At 39.8% G+C, this 17,004-nt stretch overlaps 2 protein-coding genes across 4 annotated transcripts in view; both read right to left on the minus strand.

Moving 5' to 3' along the window:
• The window catches only part of cacna2d2a (calcium channel, voltage-dependent, alpha 2/delta subunit 2a), a 169,160-nt gene that overhangs the window by 131,176 nt on the left and 20,980 nt on the right, over positions 1 to 17,004 (minus strand). The gene's annotated exons all lie outside the window — the stretch shown is intronic.
• LOC144024498 (uncharacterized) lies at positions 4,352 to 5,747 on the minus strand. The gene is made up of 2 exons (XM_077530821.1): positions 4,711 to 5,747; positions 4,352 to 4,618 (listed from the first exon to the last, which is right to left on the minus strand). Exon 1 carries the CDS (start codon positions 5,686 to 5,688, stop codon positions 4,810 to 4,812), a length of 879 nt encoding a protein of 292 aa, XP_077386947.1. The 5' UTR covers positions 5,689 to 5,747; the 3' UTR covers positions 4,352 to 4,618; positions 4,711 to 4,809.

The following is a 17,004-nucleotide window of genomic DNA, read 5'->3' on the forward strand; positions in this document are numbered from 1 at the left end:
CAATAAAGTCCAGTCTAAGTCTATATATTTACAATGTGATTAAAAAGTGTGTTTTAATAAACACAGCAAGTGTGTATTTTCTCATGTATAGAATCTGGTTGTAGAACTTAACAACCTGAGATGAATGGGTGATCATTGTACATGTAAAAAAAAAATAATAATAATAATAATAAAATAAAAAATAGCCGCGTCCACGCGAGTGATTCATCAGCACCTTGTGGCCCCATCAGATGACGATTCACAGCATAAATGACTTGCAGGAGGGGAGAAGGATGGGAGGAAAATGTGGGCCAACCTCCCCCGTGCTCCTCTCCTCCCTCCCTTCCATCCCCCGTCATGGTATTTGTCTTTTGGATGGAGATAAAGTGCAGGCTTTTTATTAACTTGCTGATGGTAGAGAATTGCTTTTCCCCGTCCGCGAGGATTTCTCACATAAACAGCGGCAAAAGAATAACCCGCCCTATAATTCTTCTGGTCGCCATTCCTCTTTATTTCCTCCACATCCACATCCAGTACCTCACAATGACGTATATTAAATATACAACCATCCTTCCCTGCCTTCCCATTGTACTCCCTCAAAGTAGCGACATTAAAAGGACAGAAGAAAAAGGACAAATCAAGTGATGTGTTGGAAGTTTTGTGCGGGATTTCACGCTTGCGCGCACTAAAGGACTTCAAACGTGCGAAACGCCGCACCATTCTATTTTGCTACATGCGTGACGGTGTGTTTGCACGCTTGTGTATGTGTTCTTTTTTGAGTGGGCTGTGTGGAGGTCTTCCCACCGAGGAGACCACAGCCTTGAGGGGGTTGTCTCGCTATAGCGTCTCCTCTCCTAATTACGCACCACTTCCATGCCACTGATGAAGCCTGGCAGGCTGGCACCTGTCCATCAGTCCGACTTGCCGTCTTGCACTCCTCGTCCGTGTTTATGTTCATTTAACGATTCACACAAGCCAACGCAGTGAATGGACCAAGTCCTGACGATAATTAACCGCCTAATAATTTGCGATACCAATAGTTTGAACGCAAAATAAATAATTTCTGAGGTTATTTTAATTGGCCAAAAAAAAATAAAAAAATAACTAAAACTACAATTGGGGAAAAAAAAATGATTTTCATGAACTAAATAAAAGTCTTTTAGAAACAAAACAATTAAAAAATATAATTAAAGAGAAAATGTCATTCATGTTAGTCTTTCGGGGTTGATTTTTAATCGATTAAATTACAGATTGTTAATTATTTTTCTGTATTAGTGTATGGTGATATGGAATAAGAAAGGTCAACCAGTTTGGGAATTTTAATTTACATTATTACACAATAATTGTGGCTTTTATCTTTATTTTGCAACGACTGCATATTTAAAAAAAAAAAACTAATGCTAAAACTAATAAAAATTAAACTAAAATGAAGCATTTAAAAAAATAAAAACTGGCAAAATCTAACTAAGCTGCTAAAAAAATAAAAGTAGAGGTGCAACATTTAATTAAGTAATCAATTATTCAATTACTTGATAATTATTTTCATACTTCCATATCATTATATCTCGGAATTTCAGTTTCTGGACAGTAAATATTTTACAATTTTTGTAATCTACCATGAAAGCAGACATTTGCTTTTACTTGCGAAAACAACAGTTTTATCAACAGTTTAACTCATTTTCTGAAAAATTAGGGACCAAAGCTGTAACTAAATCTTAAAGTATGTACTGCCAATTTAAAATACTTTCCTTGTTTTGAATGAATAGATGGAAATTTAAACTATCAAAAAAAGTTGGATTAATATATTAATCGACAAAATAATCAACAAATTAATCGATTGTCAAAATAATCGCCCTAGCTCGACACGAAAAAAGATCACTCATCTCACAGGTAACATCACACTTTAATTAAAATAATTATCTCTCCCCAGTGTGAGCTGGGATTATGTGTTGTCACTTGTCACCAATAGAGAGTGAATAGAGGAGGTGTGGCCTAAAGTGGAAGTATGCATTTTAAAGGACAGTCTGGGCAGCCAATGGGGATAGCCATGCAAAACACAGTGTTAAAAAAGTGTTTTCATTGGTTGTTTGGCTCCATCTTTTTTATATAGATCAAGATAACAAAGATTATTATCAATAAAGATTGATTGAATATACAGGAGAACTCTGAAAACGGTACTCAAAGTCAAAATCATCAAGTGGCGATACCGGACTTTCATCTGACAGAGACGATGCATATATTGTTTTGGATATCTCCGTCTGGAGAATCTGTATCTAACCTGCGTGACTGTCGCTCTGGCAGCCATTTTGTCCAGGCCCTCTTATCTCAGGCTCACCGCGGGCAAAACAGAGCAAAGCTGCGAGGGATCCAGAGGCAATTTAAAGGCACAGGCTGTCACATTTCAAACCTCTCCGCCAACTCCATAGTTTTGTGTTGCACAGCTGGACTTGGACTCGGGATTCCGCTGGTCTTTCTTTCTGCTCGTGTCTGCTAAACCTGATCGAGAGCAGCTCTGTGTTGAGTCATTACACCGAGAGCACAGCCTAATTACACCCCGAAAGGCTAAAAGACGCGATCAGCCAACTCAGTTCAATGACTATCTAAGCTATACCACACATTTAGCTTTATCTTTGGCTTTTTTGGCATACCTCTATAAGAAAATGATACCATCTTAGATGAGTGTTCAGTGAACGTCAAATGATGCCATCCACCATTTTAGGAGTCTCAATTTAGTGAATGACAAAGGATTCAACTCTTGCCGCCGTAACGGTGGCGAGACCGCCACCAAAAGCAAAAGCGGGTCTCTCCACATCCAACATGGCCGCAGCCGCTTCCATACAGCATGCCAATTTCTGCCAAAGTGGCAGTTTCCATGGAAACACTTAATGACCAATAACAGCGAACAACCTGGGGAACAGTGGAGGCGAGCGAGGGAAGAAGCAGACAATGACAGAGAGGCACGCAAAAGAAAAACACGGCAATCTTGCGGAACAAAAGAAGCAATTTAGTATCGGAGGACGGCGTGAAGTCTGATTATGTCGTCAGTGTAAATGATCATTAATTTCAGCGTGTCCAGCTGGGCCAGATTAATACCTTCCCCATTCTGCACTATAGAAAGAGCCGGGCCTTCGTTTCACTGGGGGTCCTCAAAGCATTAAGTCGGGCTCTTTGTCAAAAGACTGAGCAAGGACCACACCAACGTTCATATGGGAACATTGAGTAGCAGCCATTTTGTACACCACTTATCCAAGACAGGATCACGGCAATGGGTGGAGCTGGACTGAGTGCCGAAAAGCTGGTCGCTAGTCAATCACAAGGTGATTGCGAGAAGTGCAAAAAACGGGAATTGATCCCAATGCCAGCAGAACAAGGGTCACAACCAAGTCTGTTTGTTTCAAATCTACTTGGCCAATCTCAAAGTGAAGACTCAAAGTTTTGCATTTATTTTCCTCCCCTTTTAAATGGCATAGGTAAAATATGTATTCCCCCCCCCTACAATTTACCATCTTATTACTGATTCTGATTGGGGCGTATTTGGACAAATTTCCTCGTCAAAGTGCAACGAAATGGCTGCTTGACCCCAAAATGGCTGATTTCCTGTGTTCAATTCCAGGCATGGGTCTTTTTTCATACATCCACCTAATTTTGCAGATTGCTAAAACTTGTGTCAGAGACTATTTTTTTTCCCCTATCTTTTCCAAGCATCACTACTGAGTTACTCGGGTTAATTTGTCATTTTAAAATTGTAATCATTTAAAATGAGCTAAATCGAGAAATCATGGTGCATATAAATTAATACATTATTGTCTTCTTTTGAATTAATAAAAGCTGTTGGCCTTCGGTTCTGTTATGTCCAAAAGTTCCTAGAGTTACGATATTGCACAAGTGGCAGAACGCTGGTGGTATATTTACAATAGTTACTTAATTATGAGATTTCATCAAGTTATGGACGGGGTGTGAATGTTAAACTGACGTTAAAATTGATTTAAAATCAGTATACATTGCACAGGATTTGTATTTTTTGAATTAATGATTGAATTGTTTTTTGCTTTATTCAATAAAACCCGTGATTGTCCTAAATGACTGAAGAATGTCTTTTTTTTGTTTTTGTTTTTTTTCCATATTGCCCAGCCCGCGTTTGGTACTCAAAAAATGCGCAAATTTAAACCACGATAACGGCAATTGCAAAAAATTGTGGCGTTTTCCGGCATGTTAAGCCTTCCAAAATCTCCCGAATCGATCATAAAATGGTGGCTTCTACCCATGATAAACACGCCAACTACATTTCACCTTAAATGTTCACAAAATTCTGTAGGATTCCGACGGCAGATTAAGCATTTAAACTTTTAACAGAATGAACATGCCTGCAAAAGATTTTATTTGGTCAAAGAAAATAAGGAAGTAAACACTGTCAAGTCAGTATTAGCTCTAAAGCTGAATATCAACACGTTTCAATTCAATAGAGTAGTCCCTTTGACATAATAGTCCCCAAAATGTCTGGAGCTGAGAAATTGTGACTGGCAGAGAGTTGAGACAAAACAAACTCGGATTTGTTGACATGTTTTGTATGAATAATCTTCAAAGAAAACATGTTTTTGTTCTCTTGTTCTCCTTCTTGCTCTTCTTCCTTCACATTTTCCTTCCAATGAGATAATAAACGTAATAATTACAACTTGACATCTGGAACCTTATGAATACCAGAGTGCAGTAAAATAAGTGTTATTATCTTACCAGGCATGTCAACAGGCTGACTCAACAGCTAAAAGAGACTTTGCGTGCGATTTTTGGTGTTTCATTCTTTTTCTTCTCCCACGTTTTGTCCATTTTCATCTAAGGCCGGCTGTCGACTTTCATGCTGCTTTCATTCTCGTTTTCCTTCTTTTTCCTCGACTCTATGTCTCGCATTCCAGCCCTTTCGTCCTGTCTACCGTCGCTACAGAAGCCCGGCCAAAAAGGAGCCTTCTTCTTCTTCTTGTCACTCCAGAGGCCTGACAGGAAAGGGGCCCTTTTCTTCTTTTGAAGGTTTTCCATCGATCGCACCCTGGCGTGACAAGCTTGGATGTTCTCCATCAGCTTCTCCTCTTTGTTGCGGTCGCATTTGTCATCCTTGGCGGATTCCATGTAACTCTGGAACTTCTCTTGCAGCTCCTCCGCCTTCCGCACACTCTGCTCGAGTTGGGTGGTCCGATCCTGGAGGGTTTGTTGCAGCACTGCGATTTGAGCCTCTTGCCTCTGGAGCATCAGGTCTTTTTGTTGAAACTCCTTTTTCTGGTCACTCATAGTGTTCTCAAGTGTATAAATTTGAGATTTCTGCATGTGGACCTTCTTCTCACTCTGCCGCAGCTCTTCTCTCTGCTCGTGGAGACTTTCTTCCAGTGAGCACACCTGATCTTGCTGCTTCCTGACCCTTAACCTACTCTGCTGAAGTTCCTCTTGCTGGGCTTGAAGACTTTCCTTCAGATAAGCGATTTCGTCGGCTTGGTCGGCAATGATCTCGCCGTTCTTCTTGTTTTCATCTTTGTACAAGATTAGCTGTTTCTGTAGCTTAATATTCTTCATGGAGGAAAGGTGTAACTCGTTGTAGTAATGATCCTTCTCAGCCATGGTCGAATAGTGAAGGTTCATTAGTTTCATGTGCATTGATTTTAGTGTAGAAAAGTTGCCGTGCACGTCATTACTAGCCATTGCTTGGTTGCTGATGGTGTTCATTCAAGAAACACAGACTGAGATGTCAACACAGTAAGTAATTTGGGTACATTCTACAAGGACCAATATTTTCCCAATGCAAAAACATAAAAGATTATTGCATTAGCCCTTTGTTACATCACTTTGTGACATCATAATGTTGGCTAAATGATAACGTGCAACTCTACGAAATTTACTCAGCTTTCATCTGGTTGGATGTTGGAAGTCATGTGGTGCACAAGAGGAAGAACGGAACTGCTTGTCAACAAGTGATATCACGATTAGTCGTAGGAGTACAAATCAATATCATAGGTCAAATGCCATCCACCCTACTTGATGACCAAAGCTCAAGAACTAACAGTGACCTACTACTGCCAAAAACTTAGGTACTCCTACCAGGCAAGAGAAGCATGGCCCTAGACAACCACACGAGAGCTGTCAAAATTAATCGACAAGTAATCAATTATCAAAGTAATCGACAACTATTTTAACTCATTCACTCGCAGCCATTGTCACTGAAGCAACCCCCTTCGCTCCCGCCTGTTTTACTGGAATTTGACTGATTTTGCAAGAATATTGTGTTCTATTGCTATAAAAACATGGGACCTATCAAAAGAAATTTTCCGTTTTCCAGGAATTAGCATTAGAATATAGCTACTTTTCATCATTATTCACAAACCTGTTGAAAATACTGGCGAATAGAGCTTGTTGCAACATGGCCCTGGTCATCTTATACTCTGCTGCAACCTGCTGGCCGTTTTTTGTAATAACGACCATTGCTTTAAGCCACCTCTTCAGGCCAGAGGCTGTACAAAACCTTCTGTATATACGTTTTTTGGGAGCAAATGAGTTAATAATCGAGTAATCGTTTGGAGCCATTTTTTTAATTTCGAACCTTGAGTGAGCCCTGACGGAGGTGCACAATCGCTACCTTCACTAGCAGTTGCAAACATTCACTCCTGTGGTATATGTTCAGTAGTCCTAGTATTACAGATGCAATTGTTTTTAACCAAAAAGTTGGGAATTATTAACGTTAGGTCCACGTTGCAATCTCATTCTCAACTATGCAAATAACATTGTAACAACGAACTGACCCTATTAGAAATTTAGAAAAATATTTCTGGAATTCTACCTCACTGCTACCTACAAACACAATAACAAATGTGACAAAAACAGAGCAAGAGCAGATTTATTTTTTTATTCAGCTCTTGTACTGACTGTATAATGGCCACTGACTGTGTCTATCTGTAAAAGTGCATTTTCCATCACAAGAGGTGAAAGATGACAACCACACAAGAGCGTAAAGAAAAACTGGAGAGGGAAGTGTATGATTGTTTGCTATTAAAACTGTGCAAGGAAGAAAAAGAAACTTAATGCATTGAAGGAGAGTTCACTATTCCGGGCGGGCAGGACAAACAGTGCTAAAAAGTCCTTGTTCAGATAACAGACATGAGACAGAGCATCTCGAGCACTTTTTGCTTTTCTTTTGTTCGCTTGACAGCTCTGACATTACATCAAAACCCTTTCATTATGTGAGCCCACATTGCTCACCAGCCTGCTTTCAAAAGAAACGTGGCTTTTATTAGACTGTTCAGAACAAGGAAAACAATCGACGGCGACACACAGAGGCGGCTTCAATCTTCCAAAATTGTGTGGCGTAAACCATAGGCGACTTTCAAGAGCGCTGTCAATCAGCATTTTGCACCAAGTGCGAACGTGTTTGACAATCAGTGTCGGCGTCCTGCTCTAGGAAATGCTCTAAAAACTCAATGTGACTGAAGTTAAATCGCTTTTTGTCTCTTTCAAAAGGACTCATTTAAGAACATCTGTAATTCCAACGCTGAGCTGGGATGTCCGACTATGTTATCACAAGGGAGTCCTTCATTACACAGAGTTCCTTTTTTCATAAATCAGTTGTGTTGACGGAAAATATTGCCAACATCATTAGACAAATTACCCACATTAAATCCAATTGGAATACAATAAATTCCCCTTGCCAACCTCCAATTTGTTTGAATTTTGAATTGATTTTCCGTACACACTAATGGTGTAGTCGTACATTATGGTCCCGCTAGCTCATGAAAATTTCTTGTTCCATGGTCATTTTTAACGTATTTTTGCTTTTTTCGGTCAAAAAAAAGCCAAACCCTTGTCTTATGTAACATCGACCTTTGAATTTTTGAGCGACCTAAAAGCTGTATTTTTCCATACAATTTTGTTCCACTTCATTGTAAACTACGTCTTATTTCCAACGAGAACAAAGTCGCTGATTTGAATTATACACTGAAAAAATATATATTAGCATTTACTTAGTTCTGTTCATTGTCTCAGTTTTGTGTTACACATTTACAGATAATTGGGCCACGACTGAGGATTTTTCTTCCCTTGCGTTCAAAGGCAGGAATGGCCTCAAGGTTTTATGCTGTGGTCTGAGATTTGCTAAAAGTGATTCTTCCTCATTGATTAGCTCAATCAATGGTCTGGCAATCGTAAATGTTAAACAATCATGTTGAATACCACCACAATGTTGCTCGCTTCTGATTTCTATTTCTTATTCTGCTGCTACTACAACTTCTACTATTACTGCTACTTCTACTGCTCTTTCTTAATAGATTAGCCTATACTTGTATGGTTCTAACAAACCAATTTGTGTCCAAGTCGCTAAGGAATTCGACAAGTTATGGTGAATTTTGAAGGTGTGAAACACAGTTATGTCAATACAAATGAATGAAGTGATCGATGAGGACTCCCGGCTCAAGATGTACGTCCTCAACCAGCCGAGGCTTGCTCTAGTGTAGTCTTCCACGACCACGACCTACATTGAGCCAAGGCAAATTTTTCACATCAGAAAAAAAAATCTCACAGCACAAATTCAGCTGTTTTATTAATTTAAATCAACCTTTTTCCTCTGAGGGCCACATCCAGAAAAATCAAAGGATGCAAAGGGCCGCTTTAAAAATTTTCAACTTTGCGCCATAATCAGTCAAGCAATTGCCTATTGTTTATATATTACAGTTAGTTTGAAAACATATATTGTAAAATGAGATGAGATTAATATTTTAAACAATTTTGAAGCAGTTAATTAATCTAATAGGTCACAATTCGGAGAAACCATTTTTGCGTCTAAAAATGAATTACCAACTATTCACCTCAGTGTTAGGAAGATAAATGTTCCCATTTTTCTTGCAAATAGTTCAATTGTATCTTTTCATAGAAAATCTAAATTAATTAAATACTCGTAGTGGTAATCCCCACCAACTGTACAAATATTTTTTTATCATATGCCGCAGGCCACTGAAAAATTGTTGACGGGCCATCACGGATTTAAATGGTGAAATATTTGGCATTATGAATTGGAAAAGAAATTCACTGTAAAGCACAGACCAGAGAACAAAAATTGAATGTAATCATTCTTCTTTTTTTTTCTTCACATGCAGGTGATCGGACAGACGTAGCAGCACTGCTTCCCCTGCCTTCCTCGACCACGTGTCCCTGATAATGTCATATACAAGTTACCTTTCTATGTGCACGTTGTTACATAAATGAGTAATTGCTAGTGCTCTGCAACCTCACTTTTTTTTTAAGAGACTTGCTTTGAAAATAGGTCACCAGTGTTTGTTACAGTGCAGCGTTCGTGTGACTGTTGAGATTATTCCCAGACAAATATACAGATGGTGCTGTAGTTTAAACATACAGACATACTCAACATCATCTCCAGTACAGTGTCTTGCTTCCTGTGGCAACGTTTTTGCCATTCACATGCGAAATACATGAAGGCAAGAGGGACTTTAGACCAGACTGACTTGAAGGCAAAGAATGATCCTCTTAAGAGCCTCCAATCACCGCGGTGCATACATTTGCAAAGCTGCAGTACAAATAACAAAATGTTTCATATAATGCTCATTCCTCAAGCTAACTTTTCCGCTTTAGCGTGCCCCGTCACTGCAAACGCTTTTGTGTCTCTGAGAGACGGGGAAGAGTTGGAGCATGATTCTAATACCTGCGTTGCTTATTTCCCGTCTAATAAATGAGATAATGTTCCCTGTACCACCGTGTAATGGGAAGCGGTGAGAGCTCGTTCAAACACAATGAGCTCGGAGATAGTGTGAACCAGTTAGACGTCTATGCACTCATGCTCAAAAAATATCATCTTCTGTCATTAGCAGAATTGAAATGATCAAGAATAAATAGCCGAGAAGGCCTCCATTGTGGAGAGTTGGGAGTCAAAAGCACGGGGAGCGTTTTTTTTTTTTTTTTTTTTTTTTTTCCTCAAATGAACTCAATTAAAAACGCTGCCGGATGAATGAGATTTGATTATTTCTTCACTTGGATAGCTAACATTTAATGGCAGGCTACCGGGAGACATGCTGCACCCCCCCTTCCACAGTTGAAACACTGAACTGATTAAAAACAAAATCAAAAAGGTACTGGAAACTCAGCCATGATATTAAGCGATGAATAATAGGAATTGACTTCCTGAAGTCCTCTCGTCCTCCAATGCTGAGTGTCGCAAACCTTGTCAAATTTCTTCGTGTCGTGCAGTCCGTCAGCGCAACTGAATCGACTTCATTCCAGCCAGCATCAAAGAATGGCAAAAGAAGAACAAGATGTACGTGAGAAGAGTTTTAATAAAGAAGATTCACACTCTGGCGGGGTCCAGGTACATTTTGTCTAGCTTTAGCAAGTGTTTTGTGTCATGATAGTCAGTAAATCAGTCAGTATGAGCTTTTGTTGAACAAAAGACTTTTTTTTTTTTTCCCTCTTGTGACTAGTGATGAACATTTGAATTCATCCATTTGTGACGTGTGACGCAAAGCAACACTGGGTAAACATGTACAGTAGACTGCTATGTTAGCTTCTTGTGTTAGCAAGCTAGCTATAGCTGCTAAATGGCTAGCTGCCATGTTTGTCATGTTCACCGTTTATTTATTGTACACTTTAAGGCCCATCGCCAAACCAAAACATTTTAAAACACCTTTTTGATGTATCTCAACATGCCTCATCAATTTGTTAACGTATATCCTCAACCTCCTCAGTAGCTGCCTTTGTCAAATTGTGAACCAAAAAAGATAATATTCTGAACGCACTCACATACACATACACACCTCAACAATCTCAACGCCCTCCATGTCTCATTGTTGGGTCTGCGTTACTTTAAAGAGACTTCAATCAGGTCCTGGAAGGAGCATCTGTCAAATCCAATCTAGTACAAACCACTTTATTCTTTTTCCCACTCAGCAGACCAGGAATTACAAGTACACACACACACACACAATACAATACAACACAATACAATCCCACCTTGATCAGTTCAGCTGAGTGCATGTGAATTATTCATAGCGAAAACGTTTACAAGCGGGCCTCGGCTGCGGCGGTGCAAAACTGTTTGTTTCAGCATGTTGCAGGCTGGCGAGAGCGGGCCACACACTGTCAAATGTGATTAGCGAGTACGGTCTTGATGATGGTCGTCTCGCTGTGTCATTTACTTTGGATGATGAACACAGCGGGTGAGCTACTGTCGGGTTGAAAGGTTAAAGCGAGTCGTGTTGTTTGTCTAGCAGGAAGAGGCCATGGGCACGGCAGACGTGCGGTCAAACCAACATGGGATTAAACAAATGGAACATGAGCAGAAGAACTGCTGGTGACTCACAAATGCTCACCTGGCGAATGACCCCTCGGACACATAACCAACTCGCTGCAATGGAAAAAACCCGTGTTCAAAACAGAGTTTTGAGGTGCCACATCATACCAGACCACTTTATATGAGACGCTATTGGCAATGATGGTCCCATTTGTTGTCTGCACTTGTATATTATGACCACAAGGACTCCCCATGCTTTGCTTTTTAGCCACAGATGGAGAGCTGGATCTCTCTACCATTCATACCAGAGATGGGAGTAAGTCGCATATACCCAAGTCGCAAGTAACTCTCTACTCTTAACCTTCAAGTCTCAAGTTGTAAATGAATGCCAATTCATAATTATCCCAATCAAGTCATAAATGTGTCAATGCATATTGTCAGAGTGGAACCTTTGAATGGGATTCCATCTCCCTTGACGTGGGGATTGCACATGCGCGGAAATGTCGTACGCCGCATAACCCGGAAGTAGCTTGTGTATGTGTGTGTGAGACACCGTCCTAGCAAAGAAATAATTGGCTGCTTTAACATCTAGTTGTTGACTTCTCACGCAACAAACAAATCTGACTTTGCATACGTGGTCGCTGGCCGCCGCGCACGCCGTCTGAGCTTACATGAACTAGCTTAGCATTAGCAAGGACAAAGTTAATAGCACAGCATTAACGAGAATGAAGCAGCCAGTGTAACATTAGCGAGCTTGGCTTTTAGTGAGGACAAAGCAGACAGAGGTGGCAAATCCAAGTCCAGAAAGTAAAGACCCTGCCACAGTTTGGATTTATCTAGCTAGCTAGTTTCCCGGGTGCTCATTTACCTGCTAGGGAGTTAGCTAGCTAGCACAAAGGGCTAAAGCCAAACTGTGGCAGGGTTTTTACTTTCTGGACCTGGATTTGCCACCTCTGAAAGCATAGCATTTGTGAGCTTAGCATTAGCGAGGAATAAAACTACGAGTTTAGGATTAGCCAGGACAAACAATAATCATTGAATCCAAATGTATGACAAAATACATTTCTTTCAAAAACAAAGGCAGACTACATAAAAAAAATCAAATGTAAACATAATGATTTGTCAAGTCATGCAAGTCAAAGTCAGTGAAGTGGAGTCTTCCATAAGTTTTTTGACAAGCAAATTAAGTCATAAAATTAGCGACAAGTCAACTTGAGTCCATTTTTTGTTGCAAACTGTATGTGAAATGACACTGCATTCCATCCTTGAGATATTTAGACAAAAGCGTGTCAGAGACCGTTTAAAAATTTGGTAGAAAAAAAATGCACAATGTCTCTTGTTACATGATTCTGTGTTAAGTTTTAATATTTTCTCCCACAGAGTCCATGTCAACAAGTAAGAGCTTCGTGTTGCTTCACTGAGTTTGTGCTTCCCACATGACAAATACATTATGATGCATTCTGCCTCTATCTGTAGTGTCGTCACTTCTAATTGGCGGTAAAGCCTAAAAGGGTTGGCGTTGTCAGATGCCTGCAATGAAATTAGCGCGTGATTAGTGGTTAAGCTGAAAAACAATTCTCAAATTTAACCTACTCCAGTTGTGCCGCCTCCAGGCCGGAGAGTTACATAAGGCTTCTCTCTGCCATTGTGTTGCCGTTGTGTGGGTCTGTATTGAAAAGCGGCGGAGAAAACAATATGAGGGCGAACACGCGATAAAATAAAAACCCTCCCACGCACGTAAACGCCACACATGGCCGCACGCTGACAGTTATTACGAGTGATGAAATGCTGTAATATTGTTGCTTTGCTATCATATTCCCTACACCTGTCCTCTCGGTCACAGAGCCGTGATTTAATCTACAAGCAATTTGCATGTCAGCATGTGCGTCAGTGCTATGCATTATTCCGCACACGCGGACGAATCGGAATCATAATGTGGCTGCGTTAGAATCGCCAGCATCCCGAGACGTCCCTAAATTTACGCCAATAACCTAACTAAGTGTATGCTAAATTACAATACGAAAAGACTATTTATTTATAGCAAAGCACCCAGGCGTGCGTTTGCAGGTAATACAGTAAGACGAGCTGAGGTAAGTGGATGGCTGTGCAACCTCGAGAGGAGACAATAAAAGGCCATCAGGGAGGAGCAGAAGAAGGCATATTAATGAAATATGAATGTGTCTACTGAGCAGCGTCGCCACCCGACGGCGGCGGGATATTAAAAATATACAATGTCTACGATCGTTTCCCCACACGCGGCCTCCAATCAGCGCGGGGATCATCGCCCCGCTCTTCATCACCATTTCCCTTGCACGACACCTGTTTTGCTTGCATGATGGCTTCCACAGTCTCCTGCCGAAATGTCGGAAATTGATGGGTGGGTTTGAAGAGAATGTGGCGAAATGCTTAAATAAGAACTCTGGAACTTCGGGTAAGACATTGCAGCATAACTGGAAATTAAGGCTGAACCATTAGTCGAATTCAAATAAATAATCACAATGTAGTAAAATATGGGCGGCACGGTGTATGAGTGGTTAGCACGTCCGCCTCCAAGTGCTGAGGACACAAGATCGAGTCCAGGCTTCGGCCTTCCTGGGTGAAGATTGCATGTTCTCCCCGTGCCTGCGTGGGTCTTCTCCGGGTACCCCGCCTACTGCCCGAAGCCAGCTGGGATAGGCTCCAGCACCCCCGCAACCCTTGTTAGGAGCAAGCGGTTTAGAAAAATGGATGGATGGATAGTAAAATGCAATTTTCAAATCGCAATTTGGGAAAAATTAAGAAGCTCTGCTTCATTTCACTTGCTCGGTAAAGCTTCATTTTTTTCCATATATACTGTACGTATGTTGCATTTATAGTGTTTGGTGCTTAAGAAGTGTAGTCCAAATTTTTATACTTCGTGAAAAGTTGAAGTAATAAAACCGCATGTTTGCATTACTGTTACCTGACTTGGTTTACTGATGTATTTTATGTTTGGTAGAAATTTAAGTCGTAATGAATGCTTAAAAGAATGCAAGTGGTGTTTGGTAAGTTAATGACTCTAATTGAAGCTTCAATATAAAACCAAAATATGTACCTTAAAATCCTGTGTATAATATATTGACAAATGATGACGACCAAAATGGCAATTACATTTTTTTTCTTTTCAATTTCAATCCTCTTCATTTGTACAAAAATAAAACGACATTGACATGAAGACAATATTCTATTTTTTTTTCTTCAGTGATATGTTCAATTTCTGTGTGTGTGTGAGAAAGTGAAAATAAATCTAATTTTGAGCGTGAATGAAAATGTTCCCCCCACCCCCCTAAAATTATTCTTAGAGAGGTCAGAATAGTTACTACGTTGGCAATAATGAAACACTAAACTACAGAATCCACCTAAAAAAAATAAATAAAATAATACTGAAAAACCCTAAAGTAAATGGCTAAATATATTTGAAATTCATAAAATTAAAAAAAATGAGTCACCCAACGTTAGCATGATGTCCTCTCAGTGCGTGGAGTAGAGCTGAAGCCACCTTGCAAGAGGATAATAACGGAATGCCACTTGACCCCCTTTAACCGAGAAGAAAAAAAAAAAAACGATACCGCCACTCTCATAAACACCTCCGCATCACTCGTGATGACACTCAACCTCACCACCTGCAAACACGTTCCTTTTTTTATCACACTGTTATTCCCACTCGTTTGAAGTTTGATCTTCCCGCAGCGAAGGAACGGGCGGCGCAGTGGAGGGCAAAACTCCATCTGTTTCATTTCAATATGAATGTCGGCTTGCTGGAACGGCGGGGAAACGTGAAATTGTGGCTGGAATACAGAGTGGACACGCGAGGTTAATTCGAACCCTCTTTGATGTCTGCCGGTGTGTGAAATGAGCTGGTGGTCCAGAGTTCACGCAAACAGGCGCACGCACGCACGCACATCCACACACTTGTAACAGTCACATCGATACCTCCAGATATCCCATCTCTCATCTTATGGGTCATTCCAGAATTGGGGGCTGCTTCGTGTCCCTGCATGAAATTTTATAGAGTCCATGCAAAAAATACAGATGTACTTGTGTAAATGATAGTTGTCCTGATTTTAAATGTATCTCGCTGAAATATTTCAAATAAATAAATAAATATAGGCGTGTGCATAGTTCCAAAAAAGACGATACATTTCTCAATGCATACGTTCCGATACGATACAAGGATGTAACAACTATAGTGGGATTACAATTCGATTCAATATGGTACACAGCTGTAGCTTTCCTCATATATGCAAAAACGCGAAAGCTCTCCAAAGGCCAAACTCCTTAAGTTTATTAAGCAAACCATTAGCAAAGTCAAAACAATTTATAGCTGGTGTACATCTCTCAAAAAAAGATATGTATCTTTCAAAGACGCAATGATTTTTAAATGTAAGTTGGAATGTCGTTCATCAAATCAAAACCAATTTTCAGATTTGAATTAGGATTGTTACACCCCTACAAATTGTTCTTGAGTACAATACATCCTAAAACGGCCTTTTTCTCTTGGCCCTACTACTTTGATGTACAATTTTACATATAAATACAACAGATAACAGACATTACTTAGAGTATTTGCACAATTTAACATTTAATATCAACTTTTCCCCATTCATTTTCAATGGGAAAGAAACTTTTTCTAAGTATCACTTTCCACGCCCACTTCCATACATATAACTTATCATTACCAGATGTCTGATACTGATCGGTGGCACAGTTGGTAAAGCGCATTGTCCAGTAACCAGGAAGTTGGAATTTCATAATTTATCTCTCAATGTGCTCTCAGCATTCCCACGCAATTTCGCCAGAAATTGCACTTAGTCTAATTGTTTCCAAGTTTGTTTTTTTATTGCAGAGATGTTTTAAATAATAGTAATTAAAAAGACTGAAATATTGTCTCTCAACATACAACCATTTTATTAAAATATTTTCAGCCATCTAGAGGAAGAGAAAAAAGTTTAAGACATGACTAAGCAAAAAAACGGCTTCATCATGCTTTGCGCTGCTCAGACTACGAATAGACTTAAACTACATCAAGCCTGTCATTTTTTTGACTGCTTGCGCTCATAAACAAAATTGCTCACTTGATCAGAAAAAGACATTACCAGCATTGAGCAGTTAGCATAGCAGCTACCACAGCTAGCATGTACTCTTGAGGAAAACTCGAACATTCACATTGATTTTCAAACTTATCAATTAGTACTAGTGTAGTGATACTAAATTACTATTCAAATGACATTTGACTTTAATTATTTTACTTTTATTTTAAAAAAAATTTCCAGAAATAATTTTTAAATAGATGTTTTTAGGTGCCTGTGACAGGGCTGTGCGTGCCAAACACAGCAAAATGTATGAAATGAAAGTTCTCATAAAACGTATACTGTTGATGGTTGAGCTGCAATAATGAATTGTAATGATGCTTAATACATTTTTTTCTTGAACATAAAACGAAAAGTTTTAGTTTTTTGTGTGTGTGCGTGAAGAAATTGTCCTTCTAACATCAAATGGCAGACAGCACCAAAACGAGGAAAAAGATGTCACTGTGTCGGGGGTTCTTACGACAGTAAATCCAAATACACACTCCAGGATTTAACTTGCAAGCGTCCTCACACACTCACATGACAACGGCATGACAATGGAAGCTAAGCTGCCTGTAGGCAAACACACGCTGGCTTACATACACAATGTCTACTTTTAGCAGATTCTGCCGACATACAGCTGTAATAAAATTACATTTCAACTTTCGTTGA

The sequence above is a fragment of the Festucalex cinctus genome, chromosome 8 (assembly GCF_051991245.1).
Source record: "Festucalex cinctus isolate MCC-2025b chromosome 8, RoL_Fcin_1.0, whole genome shotgun sequence".
In the NCBI taxonomy this organism is placed as follows: domain Eukaryota; kingdom Metazoa; phylum Chordata; class Actinopteri; order Syngnathiformes; family Syngnathidae; genus Festucalex; species Festucalex cinctus.